Genomic DNA, 25,096 nt, shown 5'->3' on the forward strand with positions numbered 1-25,096 from the left:
TTTAATCGATTGAAATATTATACATTTACATTCGTGATACAATATTTTAGAATATGTAATGTTAAGCATGAAACGCATCTCCTAATCTACGTTTTTGTTTCATTGATCTTCAACCCCATTTTCCTTGCTGATGATTCAATGGCGTTAAAGCATTCTATTAGTGCCTGCTTTGATTTCGCTCTGTTTCGTTGATTAATAATGCTTATTGTGAAAATACTTCCTAGAAAGTGGATCTTTTGAAGGCAATGTTTTACTCCTTTTATTTATTTTAGTGTAAATAAAAAGGCAAAAGAATCTTATACCTGAAATACTTACTTTGTGAACAAATAGTTATTTGATGTCAGTTTTTAATTTATTTATAAATTTATTTTTGATATGATTTCGGACCTCTCAAGGAGAACGAGCCCCAGAAATTTGTCCCGCATCCCCCCCCCCCTCTTGGCAGGCCTGTTTTGGAGCGTGGTGCTGATATTCTTAACAAGTACCAATATTAGAATATATATTTTACTCTTTTAGTTATATCATAAATATTTAAAAAAATATTTTTATTTTATATATTTTCTCATTCACTAATAAACCTGATTATTTTATTAAACATATATTTTTGCGTTTTATACTATTTTTAAATAATAGTGACTGTATTTTTTTTTCGTTACAAAAATATAGTTACTTGAATTTTCAGCACATCACTAGTCAATGTCAAAATCAGTGCTCGATGGTATCTTATTCGCAGATGTCTGTTGTTTGCGGCAGCAGTCGTAGTATACGTCACAAATTACATCCTTTGTGCTTAGTTATAAATCAGTTGGTTTGATTTGATTGACAATTTTGAGCTACGATACATCGAATAATTTAAAAAAATAATAACACCATAGTGAGGTTAGGTTCACAAAATAGATATGACGATCAACAGAGACCTTTTGCCTATGAAGGCGCATTACTTCTTCTTCAACGCCGGTAAGTCTTTAAAGCCTCAAATAAAAAATAATTATAGGTCATTAGAACAACTGTTATAATATATTTTGTATTATAACAAAATATATTTTATTGTGTGAATCGTTCATCAAATGTGACTTAAAATTATTATGATAATAATTTTATTTTTTCTTTCAGGTACTGCTCCGTTGGTACCGTTTATGACAACGTATGCTAAACAGCTTGGTTTCTCGCCTGAAGTCGTTGGAACGGTTTTCACGTTCCTGCCAATCTTCGGACTCTTAGCCAAACCGCTTTTTGGCGCTATCGCTGATCGGTGAGTAACATTTTCGCAGCGTTACAATTGCCAATGCGATCTGATCGGCAGCAATTTTATTCTTATGGCACATATATTTTTGTTATCACTGAACAAATATGCTTATCGTCAAAGTACTCGATTGACATGAAAACGTCGATCGTTCAAACAAAGCGCTGGTGTAATGAAACAAATTTAGCTAGATGGCAAAAACTAACAAATAAATTTACTATTATTAAGGTCGAATTTTTTTATTATGGCGATACATCTAAGTTACTAATAAAGTTCAAGATTTTTACACATTTATCTGATATCTTATCAAATCTATCCATTTGTTCGGATATATATTTTAACTATTGAATTGAAACATTTTTATTAAGTGATTCACAATCAAAAGATTGTAAATAATATATTTTATCTTGCTAGCATTTTAAGCATAATACTATTTATTATATTATAAAAAAGACTTTGTACAACCGTTTTTGCTTCTTATGTATCTATTGATATAGTAGCAAAGCGGTTTTTTATTGTTGTTTTTATTTTAGTCTTACAATATATTTATTTAATTCTTTTCAGATACCAAAAGCACAAAATTATATTCATAATCTTTCAAGTGATCACCATAGTTGGTTTTCTAGGCCTGTACTTTATACCTGAAGTAACAGAAAACACAACAAAGCTGACTTGCGGAGACTCAGAGTCGTTTTTCAAAGTTTGCTACGATAACGACAAGACCACTGGACAATGCCTGACCAACGCCTATGCGACCGTTTCAGAAACATCATATTGCCACGTACTGTTTAACTATAATTTTCCTCTCAACAGCAAAAACATGTTAACCTTTTTATTGAGAATTATCAGTTAACATTTTCTTGCTGTGAGATATTTATAAATCAACATAACTATCATATTCTCTGCATCAAATGATTTATCAGCATTTAAGTTATTTTCATCGATTCAGTACAGTTTCATAAATTGTAAATTATACTAAAATAGCAATTAAAATGTTTTGCTAACAATTCATACAGTTTTCTTGCATTTTAATTATTGATTTTTAAGGTAGAAAATGTTAAAAATAAATTATCAGTAAGCGTCAATTGTTGCCGTTTTGTAATGCATATTTTACCATTATCTTTTTAAATATCACACATGTTAAAACATTACTAACAAATTTAATTTAATAAAAATAAAATTACTTACCTAATAATGATAATTTCATAATCTTTGTGGCAAAATTTTTCTTTCTATTTTAATTTCATCAAAATTAAGCACAAACTATAAAAAAATATTCGAAGGACTAAACCAAATATATAGCTAATCTGTTAACAAAATACAACTAACATTATACAACTACAATAACTAAATAATATCTATTTTTAAATGCTGATAATTTTTTTAAGAAAAAACTGATTGAACAATCAGTATTATTTAATTTTAAATTGTAACGGTCAGTAAAGGATATTGAAATGGTCTGTTTAATATATTTATGGTTCAGTAGAAAACGACAATAAATTAAATGGTCAGTAATATTGACACTTATTTATAATAAAGGGTCAGTAACTTTAAAAAATGTCAATACAGGAATTTGATATGGTCAGTTCAATATATTATATTAAACGCTCAGTAATAATTAATCAGATTTTTAAGAATAAATGATTAGTAGATTTTTGATAAATGGTCAGTAAAAAACGACATCAAATTAAATGGTCAGTAATATTAATATATTGTCACTTATATTAATAATAAATGGTAGGCAACTATAAAAAAGATTAATAGGGGAATTTTATATGGTAAAATTTATTTATTTATTTATTACTTACAATTTTTATATAAAACTATTTTATATTCGATCTTTACAGAAATTCCTTTATATCCATTTTATCATTAAATCCATAATATCGTTTCTGTGTTAAATTTATAACATTTAGTTAAAAGAAAAACATTTTATTATAATTACTGACTAATAAATATATGCCGAATTAAATTAATGAATTCATATTACTAGTGTTTGACTTATTTATAATAAATTTGTTCGAAACCATTCTACAATAGCAACAAATTAAATCATCGGTAATCAAAACCAATTTATAAGTTAGATTTCTTAAGAAATATACCTATTGTATTTTTCTATATGGGATATAACGAAATTTGAGAAAACAATAACTGTCGTAGTTTTTAAAATATCGACGTGAAATTTTGCCAGAAATAGATCTTGTAAAAATTACAGCTTAGTTCGTTAGTCAGTCGGATCTGCTATTTTATTTAAAAACAGCGACTATTATATATTGTAAAAAACCGTAACTCTGTTAAAAAAATACTAGAGATCAAAGAAGAGGTCAAAAACGTTTTATAATAGAAATTAAAAGGAAATATAAAAAAAAAGTTTTATTTTTACATATTTTTATTATTTATTATAATCCATTTACTTAAATACAAAATATAAATATATAAACTATTGACCATTTAATTAATTAACTGACTAAATCAAACAAAATTACTGAATCAATAAATACACGTTCTTGCAAAAAATTACAGTTTTTCTACTTAATAATAAAATTTCAACCCAACCCAAAACTGTTCAAAATGTACTAAATATGATCATAATCCTTTATAATTAATCAAAAAAATGTAATTAAAAATCATTTTTGGGTCAAAAGAATTAAAAATACTTTCGTTTACTAGTATTTTCATATATATATGTAATAGCAATATCGGTCGTTAATAACATTCCAGATGACATGCGATATAACAAAGCCATACATGTGGGAAGTGATTTGCAAGCAATGGAAAATGCCAATGTTTTGCCTGTACAACCTTCCGATCATCTCATTCACTAGCATCATACACAAGGAAGAGATCATGAAGAGCGACAATTGCTTGAAGTTCCGAGCAAATCATACCAGATTTTCAAACGGTAATTAGTCAATCATTTAATATAAATAAGTACTTGACGTTCCCCGACCTGTTAAATATCATGATTGTTCTCTATTATATTTAATTGAATACTTTGTATCCAATTTGCGACACATGTAGTACGTGCACTGATAAAAATCATTTGTATACTTATTTGTGCATGTCCTCTTATCTAACTTAGGTGCAATTTCGCTATTACCGTAATAAAGTAATTTGAGATTTTATTTATTACCAGCTCGCCTGCTGTTTTTCATCTCGGCAACGGCATCGTTTTACATGAAATGTATATTATAATAGAAAGATAAATATGAGCGGTTAATTTGATCGTCACACATTAACATTTTGAATAGTATGAAATTATAGAACAAAAAATATTTCTTCTTATATAATTAAAGAACAATAGTATGTTTTTATAGTATGTCTTTTCCTTACGATATCTTTCATCATATTCTAAATATTTAATTAATCTAGATTGTCTTATCGTTTACATAATCCGAAACATTCAAGTGGAAGTCCTACTTGTAGTGCCTTATCGGTTGGTAATCATTTTGACTATGTGTCTTGTTTACTATTGTCTTAAATAAAAGGCAGTGCTCTTTTAAAATGGTTCTTTAACTTGCCTTGGATGATAAGGAATAAAAGTTCCACGTCACTCAACTAACACAGAACATACCTATGTAGAACTACATTTTAAAAGGCTTTTAGATGTTCAATCGCCTTCTCTGTCAGCATCCACATAAAATGATAAAGAACAAATAACACCATACCATTCTAAATCTTAAAAGTGAGCAAAAAATTGTCCTGGCTATCTTGAACATGCATTTTATCTCCATTGTGTGTAATCCTGATCTTCTAGAATTTATCTCAAATATATGTGTTTTTCTAACTTTTCTGTGTATCAAGTCATAAATACAGTAGACCCCCGAATATTACGGTAAATTGCAGACGTGCTATTTGAGTATGTGTAGTTGGGGGTTTAGAAAATACTCATACAATTTTTTTGTAATACATATGAATCAGGCGCGTGTGATGAGATATCCTTCTTTTGGGTCGCTCACACGTAAAATAACGGGCACCCAAATAGCACGTCCCCAATTTACCGTGTTATTGGGGGGTCTACTGTATACTCATAATGTTGTAATTTTATACTGTATCATTTACAAACTTCTGCTATTTTATTAATAAGCACTTGTACCCACTCTCAACTACTTGCTATGAATACTGTATCTGATAAGATCTTCATCAGTATTCAGCGATGTTTCTTAAAATATTTTTCTATATAAATGTATATAATTTTTTTTATATCAACATATAATTCGTAAATTATTATTTTCTCTCATGTTGAACTTTGTCAAACGCCTTTTCAAAGACTATGAAACATTAATAAACATTGCGTCAACGTTGTATAAAAAAATAAGTACTGTTGTGTTTGTGGCCCCCTCTTACCGAAATGTCGATTTATTTTAAACTAAATAGTTTCCTTTTATTTAAAACTAAAAAAAAAAATTAAAATAAAAATCACATGATTGTTTATATTTATTTACACGATTACTTACATTTTTATTAACACAATTATTTACCTTTTCATTAAAACAATTATTTACAAAAATTTGGAAAGTCATGTTTAATTTTTAATTGAAATAAACTTAGTCTAATATAAAGAAAATTGCTTTAAATATACAATATAATAAAAACTTGTGGCTTAAAACAATAAATAAGATCTTGCTTTCTGAGATTGCGACAAACGAATTCTATAAACTTCGGTCATAGCAGGTACACCGACAAATACGAGGATGAACGAACAAAATTAATCAATCTCGTAACGAATAGTGAAGAAATCACTTTGAAAAATCGATCGGTTTCAGGCCATTATAGGATGTTAAATAAAAAGTTTAATTACTCCAGAAATTGCATATTCCTAATAAAGAAATGCTCTTAGCTTTTTGCAACTTCGACATGTTCATTGGTTCAACAGAAATAAGGAACAATTCATTTATAATACATAAGTCACAAAAAAAACGGTGGTATCTTTTGTTTTTGCAGTATTAAATCAAATATTTCAGAAAATGTATATTCTTAAATAAGGGAATGTTCATTACCCCCAAAAATTTCATTTTTATGTAATTTACCCTGGTTAGCCGATCACTGCATTAGTGGGATAAACATACTTACGAATTATAATTAATTACCTCTCACTAAACCGTTTCATTAAAGTGTTATTTATCAGTCGAGTTTCACAAAAATATCTTAATTCTTATATAAATATTATTTCAGGGATGGTGTATACTCCAAAATGCACAAAAGCGAAGTTTGATACGAATTGCATGGTAAAATGCGATGACAATCGATTGAACAATCTATACAACTCTTCAAAGAAATTGGACACTTATTGCATGGAAACTGGAATGCAATTTAGCACGTGTCCACAACATGACAATAATGAAAAGTATGAACCTGCATTTGAGAACGAAACTGGCGATTTACAGTGTGAGGTAATAAGGTCAATCAAAAATTTGTTAAAAACTCTTTTTATATAATTTTTTTTTAGGTAAATTGCGATAGAGATGATCCTTGGATGCTCGCCACCTTGTGTGAAGAATGGAAAGCTCAAGATTCAAACGAGTGTACAGTATTGTGGCAAGCAAAGGTTTTGGATTTTAACGCAGTCGTCTTGCCGCAGAAGACCATTCTGGAGGATCAATGCATATTTTTTAAGATCCAGAGGATTATATCGACAGAAGGTATATTTTAATTACGTGTTTCATATTAATGCATACAATTATAAAAGTGGTCTAAGTCAAGAAATCGAAAAAAATTGGTTTATTAATTATTTCATGTCGTTACCTTTAACGGTATTCCGCTAATGTTTATTTTGATAATGGACTAAGTCACTTTGCCACGTGTCAGCTTCCTGACGCAGTGCTTGTATCGTTGTTTTTACCTCTGTTGCACTTAAAAACCTGAATTTGATTTTCCATTATGTCTCAAGTAATAAATGTCTATTTATTACGTGCTTATATTAATAAACTTATTTTTATGTAATTTATAGATATACAACCTCTGAATTTAAATAACACGTCAAAAAAATGGAAATGAATAAGACAGTTATCGTCTTCTAGTGAATCTCGCCAAGATTCAAGCATTATTAAAATTTTTAATTATCATGGTTTAATAAAAATTTCTTTCAAATAAAAAAAACTTTTTTATTATGTTAAATCAATTTTAATACATTCGGTAATTTTGAAAACCGTCTAAGTCATTCAACCTTAAATTTTTATGTTTCCTTATAAGCTACATGCAAAATTTATACGTCAAAATAAATTATAAATCTAGTAGATTATATAAACATGTTGCGTAATATAAAAATATTTTTTAGTCAATTCAAACGCAAACCTTTAAATATATTGAAAAGAAAGAAACATAACTTTGTCCACTTTCATAATTATTTTATGTTTGTTCCAGGTTCAATTCATTACGTTTCGTGTCCTAGGGTAGATAAGTTTCAACCTCACTTTGAAACATCTTGTCATACAGTATGTGACAATTTAAAGGTACTTACATAGTTAACAATAGATTGCTGAATAAAAATATTGTGGTTTCTATCAGGCGCGTGCGGTGATATACTTTCCCTTTTGCTCGTTCACGTGTTAAGTGACGAGAGTGAGTGCTGTCCGCATGCCCTTATCTCTCACTCACTCGTCACTTAACACGCGAACGAGCGAAAGGGAAAGTATCTCACCGCACGCGCCTGGCTACTATATAAGCCCCTAGGTGTATATAGATATTAGAGATACTATATTATTCTAACAAGTTTGTAATTTTCAGATTAACGACGCAATCGTGACAGCCAACAGCGGCAAAGTAAACGATCAACAGTTTGGCTTGAGGCTTACTTTCTTTTCTACGTTCATGGTCATCAACTGGATAGGCATGGCCGTAGTGGTTAGCCTGGCAGACGCAATATGCTTTGCAAAACTTGGTAATTTCGGCAGTCGTCGTTACATTTTTACGATAGAAGTCTAAATATTTTTTGCGTTTTGTAGGCGATAGGGCTAGTCAGTACGGTCGCCAGCGGCTATGGGGCTCATTAGGATGGGGAATTTTTTCACTGCTCACTGGCTATCTGATAGACTTGTTCAGCCAAGATAGGGAAACGAAAAACTATCTGGTGGCGTTCGTACTGATGTTTTTGTTGATGATGTGCGACATTCTCGTCTCTAGCATTATAAAGGTGAAATTTACCCATTTTATTGATCTGTCCCTATCTACCAGTACCGCGTGTTGGTTTGGCTTCGATACTTTTTTCAGGATGGAATATTTAAATGCGTTAACATGATAAATATAAAATAAGTCATATAAATTTGCTGATGTCACACAAAACGGATATAAAAGGACTGTATACAGAACCCAAAATCATATAACCGCTATCCAAGACACCTGATTGTTGCGGCCAATGCCGGAAAAAACATAATAGCTAAATGTATTACTTTTTAATTGCAGATCAATCAGCAAAACTCCTCGGTAAACATATTCCGCAACATCGGAATAATGTTTTCTTCGTATCAATTCTTCCATTTCTTTGTCTGGATGATCTTGACTGGTATGTGCACCGGTCTCATCTGGCAGTTCTTGTTCTGGTATTTAGAGGACTTGGCGCAAGACAGCGAGTGTACACACATCGATTGGATCAAGACATTGCAAGGCCTCGTCAGCGGAATCCAATGCTTTGGTGGCGAACTACCTTTCTTCTTTATCTCGGGTTGGTTATTAAATCTTCATATTAAATTTATATTCAATTACTTCTTAATAATTGATTTGATTAATTATTATACAGGATCAATCTTGAAGAGAATCGGACATTTGAACTCTATGTCGTTGGTGTTGCTCGGATTCGGACTTCGGTTTATATTGTACTCGTTATTGACCAACCCGTGGTGGACGCTTCCGATTGAACTATTCCAAGGTTTGACCTTCGGCATGCTGTTTACTACGATGAACTCGTACGCTAATCTTATAGCTCCGATTGGAGTCAAAGCTACTGTCATGGTAATCTTGTTTATTTTATCCAGATTTCTTTGCACTTTTACAGCTTCTAATATGATTATTATTTGGTTTTTTTTAGGGATTGACAGGAGCTGTGTTCGAAGGTGTGGGTACCTCTCTCGGCAACTTGATCAGTGGCATCTTGTTCGGCAAGCTGGGCGGAGCGATGACATTCAGAATATTCGGAGTGGCAGCTCTCATCGGGTGCTTAATCAACGTCGCTTTGACGTTCAGCAAAGTGTTCCAAAACTACAACAATGAAGGTATAGCGGCTTTGAAAGCCGAAGGGGACAATAAACCAACCCAAACTGTTGTAGATACACAGACAGTAGAATCTACATAGGTTGTACACTAATAGAAATATATACTACAGAATATTTACAATACATTCTTATCTCAGTCGGACATGAACCTCTTTTTTACATTGTCCGTTTGAGAGAAATTACTGGGTAAAATATACTTAATCTTTGTACTTAGAAATCCAAGTTGTGTTGATTCAAATACGGGTAAAAGATGATTCTTGAGAAGATCTGCATACGTTGTATTGTTGTCATTGCTTAACTTCAAAATTACCCTTCGTTCACACCAAAAGTAAGACAGCATAATACATGGTGCATAACCATCTTATTTCCAGAAGTGAAGCTATGTTATTCGTTGATTTTCCTTCATAATATCTCTTGCAATGGTTTCTAAGCTTATAGTCCACTCGTACACTTGCTGGAATGACAGACATGCATCACCATAAGGGATCTCGTTCATGAATTCCAACGATTTTTATATATTCACTACTCATAACATTGGGCAACTTGATCACAAGACGACTGCTCACACGGTTTAAAGAAAAGGAACGTTATTTAATTTCAATATTAACAGGATACAGAGTGAAAAAAAATTTAAAAAAAAAAGAAATATACACTTTTTTAGATAATTTTATCCGGTTTTACAAAAAAAATCTACAGGTTAACTAATAATGTGACAATTGGGTATTTTTGATTAAAAATTGAAAGCATATGGATAATTTTAATTATGAAAACTACTGATTTGTTTAACTAAATATGTCAATGAAGGTTGATAGATATAAACATAATTATATAAGAGCTGATTGTTTAAAAAATAAATAAAAGCAAATTAATACAACGTATTTAATTATTATATAGGAAATATGTTTTTTTAACTCCCGTCATAATGTTTCAGCGCAATCCCTATATTTCTTATGTGTATATTGTTCTATTTGAAATGCTTAAATACATAAGTAAATAAATAATTTTCACAATTTTATAAATAAATATATACACAACAGAGCAAACGTTTCAAGATATCGTAAATATATATTAAATTAATTTAAAATAAAATACATATTAAATTAATCTATAGACATATAAAATACAAAATATATCAAATAACTGATATTAATACTTAAAGCGCCGGAATTCGGTTAATTTCGATTTGATCATACAGCCAGACACGTATTAACACGCTTTTATGAAACTCAATCTTAAACAGACTTACTGACATCTTTGAATATTTTAGGGCACCAAAATGAATAAATCATATTTTAGATAGTATATTCTTCTAACAGATGTCGTTATTATATTTTTTTCATGATAGTGATTCGAGTTTTTGTTAAAAAAATCTTTTCGAAAATTCATATATTATCCTAAATAGGATGACTTGCGGGTGGACGGAGACAATTTTCTCCATTCCCTCTGCAATTTTTCTCGCAGCTTTATTTTGGGTTTGTAAGTGTGTCAAGCAACCATTTGTTTTAATTCTGCTCATAAATGCTCTATATGATTTATGTCTGGTGACTGTAGCCATCCTAAAAGTGTCGAACCCTTTGATGCAAACTAACCCCTGCTTTTTAGCGAAGTATATCATGGAGTGTTTCCTTGCTGGAATTGAATGATAGCATGGTCTGCGCTTAGAAATATTTTCCAGTAGAAATCCATTAAAGTGGATTCCAAAATTGAAATATAAATGTCAATATTCATGTTACCCTCGCAAGTGTACAGATTTCCTATCCTTGCTGCTGCCACGCAAACCCAGAATGTAACGCTTCCGCCACAATATTTGACTTTGGGTACTACGTAATCAGTAAGATATTCTTCTTCGACGCACGTGTACTAACCCGTTGGTCCCATAAACTTTAAAAATGTTTAAAAAAATTATGATTATTTTAAAAAAAATTTAAATAAATTATGTTTTTGATATTTTTTTAGTTTAAAATTATCTTAAAATTGGTTTCATCGGACTTTCGCCAAGTCTTCAGATGTCCAATCTCGGTGTTTTTGGGCCCACCTTCGAATTTTATTTATTTCTGTAAGCCACAGTTAGTTTCAGGCTTCACAACCTCTGAGTTTCACATTGTTGAGCTTTCTTCTTACCGTCCGCGAAAAAATGGATGGCCCTCCGCTTGCAGATATTTCAGCAGCTAGCTTTGAAGACATTTTTCGACAATTTGTACGGAAGTCGCGAACCAACATTCGATCTTCTTTGGCAGTTGTCTTTCGTTTTCTTCCAGTTCTCAGCTTTGATTTGTGAGATTCACATTCGTTGAACCGTTTCAAAGCATTTTGTACAGCGTGTCATGAACAATTCATTAGTTTACTAATTTCCGATATAGTCAGTCAATAATATGCAATAAAATTATATTCGCTCTTTTAGCTTCGCTTAAATCACGTTTTTTTTAACATTTTTAAATGTTTATATAATATTCAAAATAAATTATTAAATAAAAAAAAATTATAACGACAAATAAAAGTCGAAATCACTCAACTAAACATAAAGGTCACTTAAGCGAAACTGGACAATTTAACCTGCAATATTTTTTTAAAACTCAAGTGAGCAATTAAAAACGATAGATTCCTTTGTATAGTTCTTATAATTACCGTTAAAACTACTTACTAAAATATTTCGGTCAGACTGCACTTGTAAAGAGCTACACACCATTTTAAGGGGTGCCCCATTATTATTGCCAATATTCTAAAAATAAGTATGTACATGATAAAATTAAAATAATATACATTCAATTGAAGGCAAAAAGTATTTTTAAACATAAACAAATTATGTATTTAAAATTTTTTAAATTCGTCAGCTCCTCTTGAACGTCTCAATAATTATACACAACTAACGTGTATTGAAATTAAAAAACTTATAACTTTCTTTAAACCGTGTGAGCAATATTCGTATGAGTAATCGCCTTGTGGGCGATCGATTTGTGACCAATGTTCATGTGACCAGTTGCCATGTGAGCAATAGTCCATTCTCTGTCTCATTAATATTCACATTTTTCAAAATATGTATAACAATGCTTCCGATTTTAGTTATTGTGTGAATAGTACAAAGATTATAGTCGCAGTTCTGAATTCAGGTGAATCATTTTAAATCTACACCACAACGTCAATAAATTACAAGACTGATATTTTATACTAATTTGAGGCTATTATATTTTTGTATAGATGTTTTATACCCAAAGTACCTGATTGTATGCTCCATTATATTTGTGTAGAATTTTGAAAATAAGCACCATTTAAAATGTCTAAATAGAAGCCAAGAAGATTGGGTATTTATTAACACTACAGGCCGCTGAATTATGCAGGCCGCTTTTTATTAGAAATCGTATTTTTTTGTAAAATCTTTTTATTTTGCATTTTTTTAATTTAATTTGTGAATCATTGTCATCACTTTCTATTGCTATCAATTGTGCACTGGCAAAAAATGTGTTTTTACATCTGACAGTTTTACGAGCGAGACATAAAACATTTATGTAAAAGGAATAATGTTAAAAAAGATCCTCCAGCTTTAAACTGATTATGATTCAGAAGTCCAAAACATTTGTTTATTATAAAAATCAAAATAAATAATTATGTAAATATATTCATAATATTTTATATCGATTTGATGAGTTTTAAATGGCCTTAAAGTTAAAGTCAGCAGCCTGTAATGTGTTAAGTTAATCTTTTGCCATTGTCTCTAGCTTAATAAAACAGCAGCTTTAATTATATTTTTTCAGGACCAAACCACCAACATTGGCTTTAATTTATATTATTATCACACATATTTTTATGTTGTTTTTTTAAAACTACTAATTTTTATAATTATTTTGTATTTATCCAGTATAAATATACATTTATTTTTTTAATTTGTTTTTATTTTTATTATTATTATTTTTTATTTATTTTTTAGACAGGCAATATACGTCGATCGTACAATACGGGGAGATGAAAGAAATCGTCCAAATTTTAGATCAAAAGGAACACCAAGACAAAGAGTTGATCTGCGCGGAGGAAAATGTTGAGCTAAACGAATGATATTATCATATATAATAAAGAAAATGCACAAATATTGCATATTATAAAATATATATTGATGTTCTCTTATTTTAAGATACTAGTCTTATATATCATACAAATGTACATATATAACTTATAAACATAATATTTATCCCATTATTTTTTATTTAAAATAATATTTATCATTCCTATATTTGTCTCATACTATACACAATTTGTATTAGCAAATAATTTTAACTGAGTGTCTCTTAAATATCATAATTACAAAAATCTTAGAGATATCCATACCTTTTAAAAAAGTATGGAGATTTAATTGATTTCGAGCAATTGAGCTAATATACATATATGTATACTAAGAGAAAATACTCAATATATTTTATTAAGAAACATTGATTAAATATGTATTTTAATCTAAAAAAGAGGTGCTGTATGACCAAAGTTGTTAAATTGAAAACTGAAAAATGACTGAAAAATGTATGAATTAAGGTTAGGTAAATATGTACTGTAAAAAGTCATTATCTACTTTTAAATTAAAATGATCTCAGGTTGCACCAAAATATTGACGATTTCTCTTCAAATTTGTAAAAGGTTGTTAATTAATAACTTGCGCATATGATGCATGTTTTTATTTTATTTGTAATGTATTTTTCCAAATAACTTTTAATCACATGTAAGAACATTTCATTTAATAAATGATGTAGTAAAGATATAATTGATTTATTTTATTATTTATTAATTTACTCCTAAATGCTATCATAACAATACATTATTAACCATTAAAGTTAATACTATTTTAAATTAAATTATTGAGCATAACAGCTTGAATTATCACCATATAATGCATTTTTTTAATATATAATGTATTGTTACGATAATATATATCAATAAATAGTTTAATGTATACAAATATTGTAGAACTAATTATTATTATTATTATATTTCAACCAATAAAACATTTTTTTATTGCTAACAATTAAAATTTCAAGTAGAGTATATGAAATTAGACTTAAATCATATATTGAAAAAGTAAAATACATATATACAATACTTGACAATTCAATATGACGCTTTATTTTATTTGCTTAACGTACATTAGGTTCTTTATCGATTATTGCTTTTCAATTGCCCTTAATTGAAGCATCAATACAATAGATTTCTATCTTATCGACAGTCACTCATATTTTTTTTAACTTATCTTTGGCCATTAATTTAAATTTGACGACTATTAATTTTCCACCTGATTTGTGTATTTCTTTCTATAAATCATCATAAATTCATTTTTCAATTATTATTTACAGTCATATTTTTAATTTTTTACCGCCATCGAAAGACGCAATGGGTTAGTGACCATGGAACGACGCGGAAGAAACCCGTGTTGTTGGCCTACTACCGCTTGCCGATAGTGATTGTGGATATACATATCTGTGAATAATTATATCAAACAAATTAATTTATTAACTTTAAAAAAAATATTGTACTAATTTATATGTGGAACTATGCCCTAATTAAAAATATAACGGTGATCATTACAATGTCGACTACAATAAAAACTGAACTTCTTAAAACAACTATTTGTAATAAATATAATGTAAATAAAATTAGCTTCAAATCAATTTTCTGTTAACGGATAAACGATAAAATTGTACGTGCTTATTAATAAATTTGTTATATTATATTATATTATGTTTACGCTGTAATTATTAAAAATAAAAATTTCACAAAAAATAAATGTCATTGTTTTACATTTATTTATAATATTTTTATTTTTAGGGGCTTTAAGGCACTCTAAAGCTCACAGCAGAAAGTCACAGCATTACCGGATTGTCGACACTGCCCTTTAGCAACTTTAAAAAGTGCCTTATTGAGTAGACGCTACGCTGAGAATCAATATATCTACTTATATATTATTCAGTTGTTTACATTTAATTCAATCTTAAGGCTTTAAGATCATTCAGATCCATTTCGTCTAAAATGTAATCCTACCGGACAAGGCCAACTCTAGCGATGTGCGGGGCCCTTCCAAAAATTATATCACCCCCCCCCCCCCAAATGTATTTAAGAATATAAAAAATACTGGGATAAAACCCATAAGAATTTTAAATAAATATAAGAGAAATGAAGCTTTGGAACGGTTGTTGATAATCTATGAAAAAAATTAAGCCTCTGGCTACCATCGACGATATTAAAAAAAAATTACCGGCGAGAATTAAAAATAAATAACGTCTCGAAAATCAGGGGCCGGGGCAGATGATGTTTATACTCCGAAGAGTTGGAACTTTCAATATCTTCATTTTATGGACAAATTCGAGCGACCCCGAGTATGTTATTTTCAAATAAAAACGCTTAAAATATTTAATGCATTTATTAAAATGAATACAACATAACCTAATAAATGAATACAGTAAAATATTTATTATTAATTCTTGCGAATATCCAATATACCCTTGTTATTGAAATGGTGGTTTTTCTCTTTTCCTTTTTACATCGTTTGGTGAATTTCGAGTGCTAATGGGTTCCAAATCAAGTAATTAATTTCCATATTGTTTTGTGATTTTCCAATGCCGTGATCGGGTTTTAACCAAATAATTATGTAAATAACAGCATTCTTTTTTTTCCGCGGAAAACGTATCATCCAAAAGCGTTCTCAAGAAGACTTATGTCAGTTTCAACTGATCGTGTAATATAGTCCGTCAGTCCATCAGTCCGCTATCAGTATTTTTATGATCAAGATCATAGATTGAACTGATGACAGACTGAACGTGTAACCTATGTCATACACCAGGCGAAACGGGCGTCAACACACACATTTGAAAGTAACATATCTAGGAGAATTTAACTCCGAGATACTTGACATTGGTAATAATTTGACATTCACAGTCAGAATTGTATCAACAATATGGATGTGGAACTGCGGTACAGAAGGCAAAGGGAAACTATTATAGAACAACCGTCATGATGAGTCAACCTAGAGCCGTGGTCGTGATTTCCAGGCGTTCTTTATATGTGATAAGGGTGCAAAAAATCTACGGACTCAAAATATAGCCCTAATGTATATTTTCAAATTTAAAACATAAAATCAGTTTTGATGGATATATGCATTTAACGGATGCACCCTACGTTTCAATGTATTGCATGCGTTCGCTTCAACACAAGCGTACTTGCAAAGCCCGGGTGCATTTCTGAACCGTTGACCTCCTACCTCCGAGCTGATCATGTTATCCGAGTTGTTCCATTTTTGTTGCCCGGGGACGATTTTAGTATAATCCAGTTCTGAAAAGTCCTATGTGAAATATTATATTCCCTATAATATACACAAATGCAAGTTTAATAAAAAAAAAATAATAAATTATATTGATCCACGCGGTAGTCAATTTTAGTTTGGTCTTGTCGTAGTCGCCGATTCTGAATATTTTTGTATTATTCTACTATTAAGTTTTTGTAAGGTTAGTATAGAAATGTGCAAATTTATATTATTGTATCGATTTATTTTGAATATTTGAATAATTGCTGTCTTTTTAGCTCCTGCAGCAATGTATTCTCTTCAACCCCGAGATGGTTTTTAAACAAAAACACTCCAAACGACTTTTTTTTAGCTCCCTCAAGAATTTTCCATACTCCTATATAGCTGAATTGTAAATACATAACGACCTTGCTCATTTTAGCTAAAGGCTTAGAGAATTGAGGTCTCATTCTGAAAAATGCACTTCTTGCTATTTTTATTTGAGCTCTTACTTCTTGAGATGAGTCCTATTTTTCATTCATTCATATTTGTACTGTGTGACTCTTTCTATTGTTTCATTGTCGTTGGTATCGTTTGGTGTACGTAGTAATATTTTTGTTGCAATTATTAAACAAATGTTTATATTTAGACCGTGCTTATTACTTTGTTTCGTTCACCTTTTTTTAGCAATATTGAAAATCTTTGGCATTATCTTAAAGTATTACTGTATCTTCCACTAGTAACTCCAGATCTTACTCATCTCGAGTTTCTTGAGATATTGATTCAGAGTACATGTTAAATAAGGAAGGTGATAAGATTGGACATGTTTACTGAATTTATTTTTAACCTACACATTGCCAATTTGATTTCAATACAGATTTTTTAATATATGATTTTCGATGTTGAACTTTTTCATAATCTACAAAGCACATAAACATCTAGACATATACAATAATGTTTACATTGAATATAACTTCTCTTGTGCTTGAGCCATTTCAGAAATCAAACTGAGTGTTGCTTCTTACAATTTTTGCGTATTATTTATTTATTTTTATTTATTTTATTTTATTAATTTATTTAGCTTAATAGCTAATCTTTACATCTAACAAATTTAGTAAACATATATAAAAATATATAAAAAATACATAACAGAAAGAAAAAATATACAATAATAAAGACTTAATATTATAATATTTTATTTCTATATGTACGAAGGTGTTTTTTTATTCCATTTATAAAACCCGTTATATTTTTGCTGTTTCGGATTTCTCTTGGAAGACTATTATATAAATTAAAACCTCCGTACATAATTCCCCTAGCCGTACTCGTTTTCTTATACTTAATTATTTTTAAATTTTCTTTATTTCTAGTATTATATTTATGTACATCTTTATTTCTTATTAAATACTTATTAAAATAGTGTGGTAACATATTATTTTCTAACTTATATATAAATACTAATACATTCATACTCAATATTTCTTGAACATTCAACCATTCTAATCTATCAATCATACTTTTACAATTAGTTAATCTATTTTTATTTAAGATTACTCTCATTGCCCTATTTTGTAATTTTTGCAACATTTGTTTATCTAATTTATTCAACATATTTAAAAGTGTTGCACAATAATTAAAATGGGGCAATATTATACTATTGTAAATTAATTTTTTTGTATTTATACTTAATATATTTCTTAATCTAGATAATAAACCTATTTTTCTACTAATTTTTTTTAATATGTAATTACAATGTTCTTTAAAGTTTAATTTTGTATCAACAATTACTCCTAAATATTTTATATTATCCACTATTTCTATATTAGAGTTATTTATTACTATTTTGGTACTATCATCTAACACATTTTTATAATTAATAAACATACATTTAGTTTTATTCTCATTTAATTTAAGTACATTATTCTTTAACCATATCTCTAACACACCTAATTCATCATTCAAATTACTCACAACTTCTTCAATGTTATCACCCATGCAATAGATCAATGTGTCATCTGCAAATAGATGAACTTTACATTTTTTTACGTTATTAACTATATCATTTATATATAAAACAAACAACAATGGTCCCAATTTAGACCCTTGTGGTACTCCATAATACACTAACCTCTCTTCAGAACATACATTATTTATCTTAACTTTTTGTTTTCTTTTATATAAGTAATTATTAAACCATCTCAAAACTATATCACTTATACCTATACTCTCCAATTTCTTCAACATTATTTCTCTGTCTATTGTTTCGAAGGCTCTCTTGAAATCCAAGAAAACTGCTCCAATGATTTTGTTTGTATCCTTAGCCAACAGCCAATCATTTATCACTACTTGTAATGCAGTTTCAGTGGAATGCTTTTCTCTGAATCCCGATTGTTGTTCACATATTATGTTTTGAGAAGTAATAAATTCCTTTAATTGTTTGATTACTACTTCTTCTATTATTTTTTCTATACACGGTAGCATGTTGATTGGTCTCATTTCTTCAACTTTTTTACTATTTTTTATTTTAGGTATAGGTACAATAGTAGCAATCTTTAAATTTTCAGGCATTTCTCCTAATGAGAGTGCTTTATTTATTAAATAATTTAATTTAGTTCCTATTATTTCCCATGTTTCTTTAATTATATTTATATCTAGTTCATCAGTACTAGTTCCTTTTTTAAATTTACATATTATGTTATGAATTTCATCTAATGATACTGATTTAAATTTACTAAATTTTACAATTAATGTTTTATTATTATATTGTACTAAATTACTAATCCTTGGTATTGAATTTACAATTTCTTCTATGCTCTCAATGTAATATGTATTCATCTTTTCTGCCATTATATAAGGATCTTGATATATATTTCCATTAATTTCCATTTTTATTATGTCGTTTTTCTGAGTTGGATTAATTAATTGTTTTATTGATTTCCACATCTTATTTGGATCATTTTGTATTTCATCTATCAATTTTTCATACCATTTCTTTTTAGCTATTCTTAATACTTTGACTGCCATATTTCTACATTGTGTGTATGTTTTCCATTTTTCATTAAAGACTTTATATTCTATTTGTTCTGTTTTTAATATTTGAAAAATTTTGTATGACTCATCTCTTTTCTTTATAGCATTTTTAACATCATCATTAAACCACGGTTTTGGGTTGTAACGATATTCCTTTTTAAAATTATATTGACTTTTTGTTTTACAATCTACTATATTCTTATAAATTTTGTTCCATATCCTATTAACATCCATATTATCTACATTCCAGTCACATTTTTGTAATTCTAATCTTAATTTATTAAAATTAATTTTTTTAATTATATCAATTTTTTTTGTTTTTTTAAACTTAAGTTCATTATGTTTTTCTATATAAATATATACAATTGAATGGTCAGTTATTCTTGGAGTTGATTTTACTTCACAATAAATTTTTTTGTTGTTGGTAAATACTAAATCTATTAATGTGCTCGATCTATTATTAGTCCTTGTATTTTCTTTGACACATTGTCTTAAACCAAATATATTTGATATTTTTTCTAATTTTGCTGTGTAAAAATCTTCACATTTGTTCCAATTAAAATTCCAATCTCCAATTAAAACAGTATCCAAAATTTGATCAAAACTCCATTCTGCAATATTATTTATAAATTCTATGAATAAATTCGGATTACTATTTGGAGATCTGTATGCTATACATAATATTATGGGAATTTTTTCAATAAAAATCTTAACTGTGATAGACCAGTATGTCTTATCTTGATTATTTTTAAATATAGTATTGAATTTTATATCATTTCTAATATACAGTATAACACCTCCTGTATGTCTGGAATTAGAATCACATCTAATTATATTATAATTGCCAATATTTAGTTCAAATTCTTCAATGTCATTTGTGATATGGGTTTCAGTTAACCCTAAAAATATTGGATATTCCTTTTCAGTAATTAATTCTATTTCCTCTTTATGTTTTAAATAACCTTGTGCATTGATTAATATCCCAGTTACTGATTCTTGTTTCCCATATGAACTTGATTTTTTTAATTGCTATACTATATTATATTGTATTTTATTATAGTAATTTTGCTCGTATCTTTTATAAATTGAACAATTTCTATCCATGGAGTTGTGTTCCACATTCAAATTAAGATTTAGTAATTTATTTGCTCTACAGCAATTCACACAGTTTTCTTTTTTGTTGCATTGATTTATTAAATGTTCTTCCGAACCACATTTTATACAATTTTTTTTATTTTTACATTCACTGGCTTTGTGATTATAACCATAACAGTTATAACAACGGTATATGAATATGTCTTCATATACTTTACACCTATCCCATTCAATATTTAATTTGCCTACATCCATTATATTTTTAAATGTCGTAACATCTACTTCAATAATAGCATCATACTTATTAAATTTGTTTTTTTTAATATATTTTACTTCTAAATAACATTTGTTTTCTTCTACACATGTGTTTTGTTTCATTATACACTTTTTTAGTTGATCATATTTTAATTCTTCAGAAATTCCAATTATTTTTATTTTTGGTTTCTTTAAATTTCCTACTTTTATATTATATTTATCTCCTAGTTTTTTTACTGCATCTGTCGTAATTTTCGATGCATCTTCTTTACTATCACATGTAATTATTATACCTCCTTTGCTTATTGGTCTTATATTTTGTATTCCAACTTCTAATTCTGTCGGTTTAATTAAATTTTTGCAATCCTTTTTTGTCTGCTCTATATTTTGCAAATTTTTAGGTATAATTATCGCAATATCTTTTCCTTTTTTTACGATTTCCGAATAATGTTTCTTTTGCATTTTATTTTTAATAATGTTGTTATTTAAATTTAGTTTATCCTTTATATTATAAACATCTTTTCTAACTTCATTTAATAACTCAAATATTGAGTTATTATTTTCATTTTTATTATTTACATCGTCCCTATTATTTTTTAACACATCTAATAAATGTTTTTACATAATATCAAATGTATTAGTTATAATGGTTTTTTTTTCTTTTGATAGAATATTACCATTTGATAATAATACATTTAATTTTGTTTTTAATTCATCCATTTCTTTTATTCTGTATTCTGGCGTAATTACGCCCGCTATATTCACGCCGCTATCGGCCATTTTTTTTATGTAACAATACTAATTATTTCTATCTTATACTATTTATATATTATATTAATCAATCTATTTATACTATTTATTAAATTGTGCTACTTACGCGCAAATATCTGCCGGTTTTCACCTCCAAAGGGGTTGGTTACCACAATCTTGGCTAATTGCACGGCAGACACATGCACATACGATGAACACAAACAACTTTATATTGTGAATGATTTTGAGGAATATTATAAGCATGTAGCTCATCAAGCTAATTGTTCTATATTCTTAACACTCTTTTACATTGGATTTTTTGGCAGAGTAGTTAAGGTATATTTAAGCTAGTCATTTGATATGTCGTTAAAAGAATTACGACGGAGTTCATTTTATCGTCTTCTAACAGTTTCACCAATCATATGACTTTATTGATTTTCTGTTTTTTAACTTATGTCATACAGAACTTTTTCTTTAATGATTACTGGTCTTTTATTAGTCTCTTTGTTATCATCAAAGAGCTCTTCGATGTATTCCTCCCAATGTTTTAATTTATTTTCTATATCCAGAATAATTTTGCAATTTTTATCTTTTAATAAAGGTGGTGTTTTATTTTTGTTAATTCCTAATGTTACTTTCATTTTTATGTATGTTGAAGACGTCGTATTTATTTTGAAGATCTTCTATCTCTTTGCATTTCAATATGAAGATTTGTTCAAAGGTTTATAAAATTTATTGATTTGTGCCGTTATTTTCGTAAATTTTTTTGTGTTTTTATTTCCGAACACTACGTCTAATTTGAACATCTTCACTAAATTTATTTTCAACTTTAACAATTGCTGTTTATTTCAATATTGTGCATCTAACATAATATTAAATAAAAATGGTTGAATCGATGCATTTAACGGATGTTCGTCTCTTTTGAATGTACTAGACAGGTCCTGTATACGTGTTTGTTTCATAGTATTACCTGCATAGTGTGGATGTATTTACGGGCTGTAGAGTGACCTGTCAAGCTGTTTCTGTTTTCCCGATCCTAGCGTTTTCATTGCCCGGGGAAAATTTCAGTCTAAACTCATACCACGTAGAACATTACCCTTGCTAGTGTGCTACATATATGAATATATCATATTAATAATTTATTTAGCAAATAGCTAATTGTATTATACTGTAATACAACAGATATAAAATATAACAAGGTCTTTATCCCTTTAATGAAACCAGCTAATTTTTATTTTTGCAGATTATTATATAAATTCGCACTTCTGTACAATATTTCTTTAGTCTATATATGTATATCTACCCTTTAATTATCTCTAATTTTAGGATTAATTTTAGTTACATCTTTATTTGTTATTAAATACTCTGATAATATATTATTTTTTAATTTATATATAAATACTAAAACATTATTATTCAATATTTTTTGAGCATCCAACCATTCCAATATTTCAATACTTCTACAACCAGTGAATCTGAAACTACTCTCGTTGCCATACTATATTTTTTTTCAACACCGTTTTATCTAATTTATTAGGCTTGTATAATATTTTTACACAATAATTAAAGTGAGGCAATATAATATTATTCTAGATTATACGTAGCATATTTCTTATCTTAGACAATATACCTATTCTTTATTATGTTATTACAAAGTTCTTTTAAAATAAGTTGCTATCTAATATTACTACTAAATACTTCATATTAATAACTATTTCTATGGTGTAATTTTCTACAACTATTATTTATTATATATTTATAATTAATAGTTATACATTTAGGTTAAGTACATAATTTTTAACCATATTTCCATTATACTTAATTCATTATTTAAATTATCTACAACTTCTTTCACATAATCACCTATAAAATATATTAAACCATCGTCCGCAAACAGATATATTTTACGTTTTTTTTATAATAATAATTATATCATTAATATATAATATAAACAGCGATGTTCCCAATTTAAACACATGTGGTACACCGTGAGCTATTATTTTCTCTTTAGAATAAGAATAATTTATTTTACTTTTTGCTTTCTTTCTTTTTTTAATAATTAATAAACCATCTTAAGACTATTTCACTTCAACCTTCATTATTATTCTGTCTATTGTTCTTAAGCTCTCTTAAAATCCACGAAAACTGCTCCAATGATTTTGCTTGTAGCCTTACTAACAACCAATTATTTATATCTATTTGTAATGCAGTCTCAGTGAAATGTTTCTCTCAATACCGATTGTTGTTCACATGGAATGTTTTGAGAAATTATGAAAGCCTTTAAATGTTTGATTACTACTTCTTTTATCACCTTTTCTATACATGTCAACATGTTAATTGCTCGAATTTATATAACCTATAACCCGAAAATGTATGTTTTAGAATGACAAATGATATGCACGTCATGTCAGATTTTTTCAGAGGGAGGAAGTAAAAGTGTTCGGTTTCATTAAAATTCATAGTTTTTCATTAAATGATATGCTTTTCCCCGGCCAAATTTATATACGAATTACCTTTCCGAGCCCCAGATTAAGAACCACTGATTTTTATCAACATGATTAATTTGAATTTAATCTACCAAAAATATTATAATAATTAAGTACATATTATATAATAATTAAGAGCGAATTCAGATTAGTACGGAAAGATAATTATCACCTAGCGCTAATGATAATAAAAATAGCATAATTACAAATGAGGAGGAACGCGTGAGCGATCAGAATATATGCGGATGGTCGTGGAAATTGTGTGGATTTTAATTTATTGAATGATTTACTTTTAGATATGGACTGGAATCGAGTGGGCGAGTGCGTTGATGTTAAATCTTCCCTAACGTCCTTCTATGATGTGCTCTATTGTAGTCGAAAGCGCCCTCGGATGCTTGACGTGACATATCCTAAATGGTTTTCTACTGAGATCATTTCATAGCTAAAATAAAAGCACGCCTTCCATAACATATGGAAGAGATCGGGACATCCGTCTGCTCGTCTAATTTATTTGTTTATACTTATTCACTATTTTACATTTATTATTTGGCATGTCTGTCAGGTATGTCAGACAGTTTAAATCGTTTCTGGTGTCATCATATCTACAGTAAAGTAGTTCGGTTGTCATTTTGTTTGGGCGGAGTTTTAGTCTGTCTCTGTATTTCTAGTCTGTCTCTGTAATTCTATGTTAATGTCGTTATGTGTTACGTCATTAGGAGCGTCTACTCATCATCATTCGTAGAACCTTGTTTTGGAATCTCTGGATGATGGCGAAAGTTGA

The 25,096-nt window shown here is 28.7% G+C and overlaps 1 protein-coding gene across 1 annotated transcript; it reads left to right on the forward strand.

Annotated features, from left to right (window-relative positions):
• The first annotated feature begins 691 nt into the window (after positions 1–691).
• On the forward strand, positions 692–14,191 carry Sugb (Sugar baby transporter). The gene is made up of 13 exons (XM_088187651.1): positions 692–957; positions 1,114–1,252; positions 1,808–2,024; positions 3,965–4,145; positions 6,419–6,636; positions 6,693–6,885; positions 7,607–7,695; positions 7,970–8,123; positions 8,188–8,375; positions 8,645–8,903; positions 8,979–9,190; positions 9,267–9,450; positions 13,373–14,191. The coding sequence occupies exons 1-13, from the start codon at positions 900–902 to the stop codon at positions 13,495–13,497; spliced, it is 2,217 nt and encodes a 738-aa protein (XP_088043777.1). The 5' UTR covers positions 692–899; the 3' UTR covers positions 13,498–14,191.
• Positions 14,192–25,096: the final 10,905 nt, after the last annotated feature.

Source organism: Plectrocnemia conspersa, unplaced genomic scaffold, assembly GCF_051122295.1.
Source record: "Plectrocnemia conspersa isolate PC_06_02 unplaced genomic scaffold, ASM5112229v1 ptg000006l, whole genome shotgun sequence".
NCBI lineage: Eukaryota > Metazoa > Arthropoda > Insecta > Trichoptera > Polycentropodidae > Plectrocnemia > Plectrocnemia conspersa.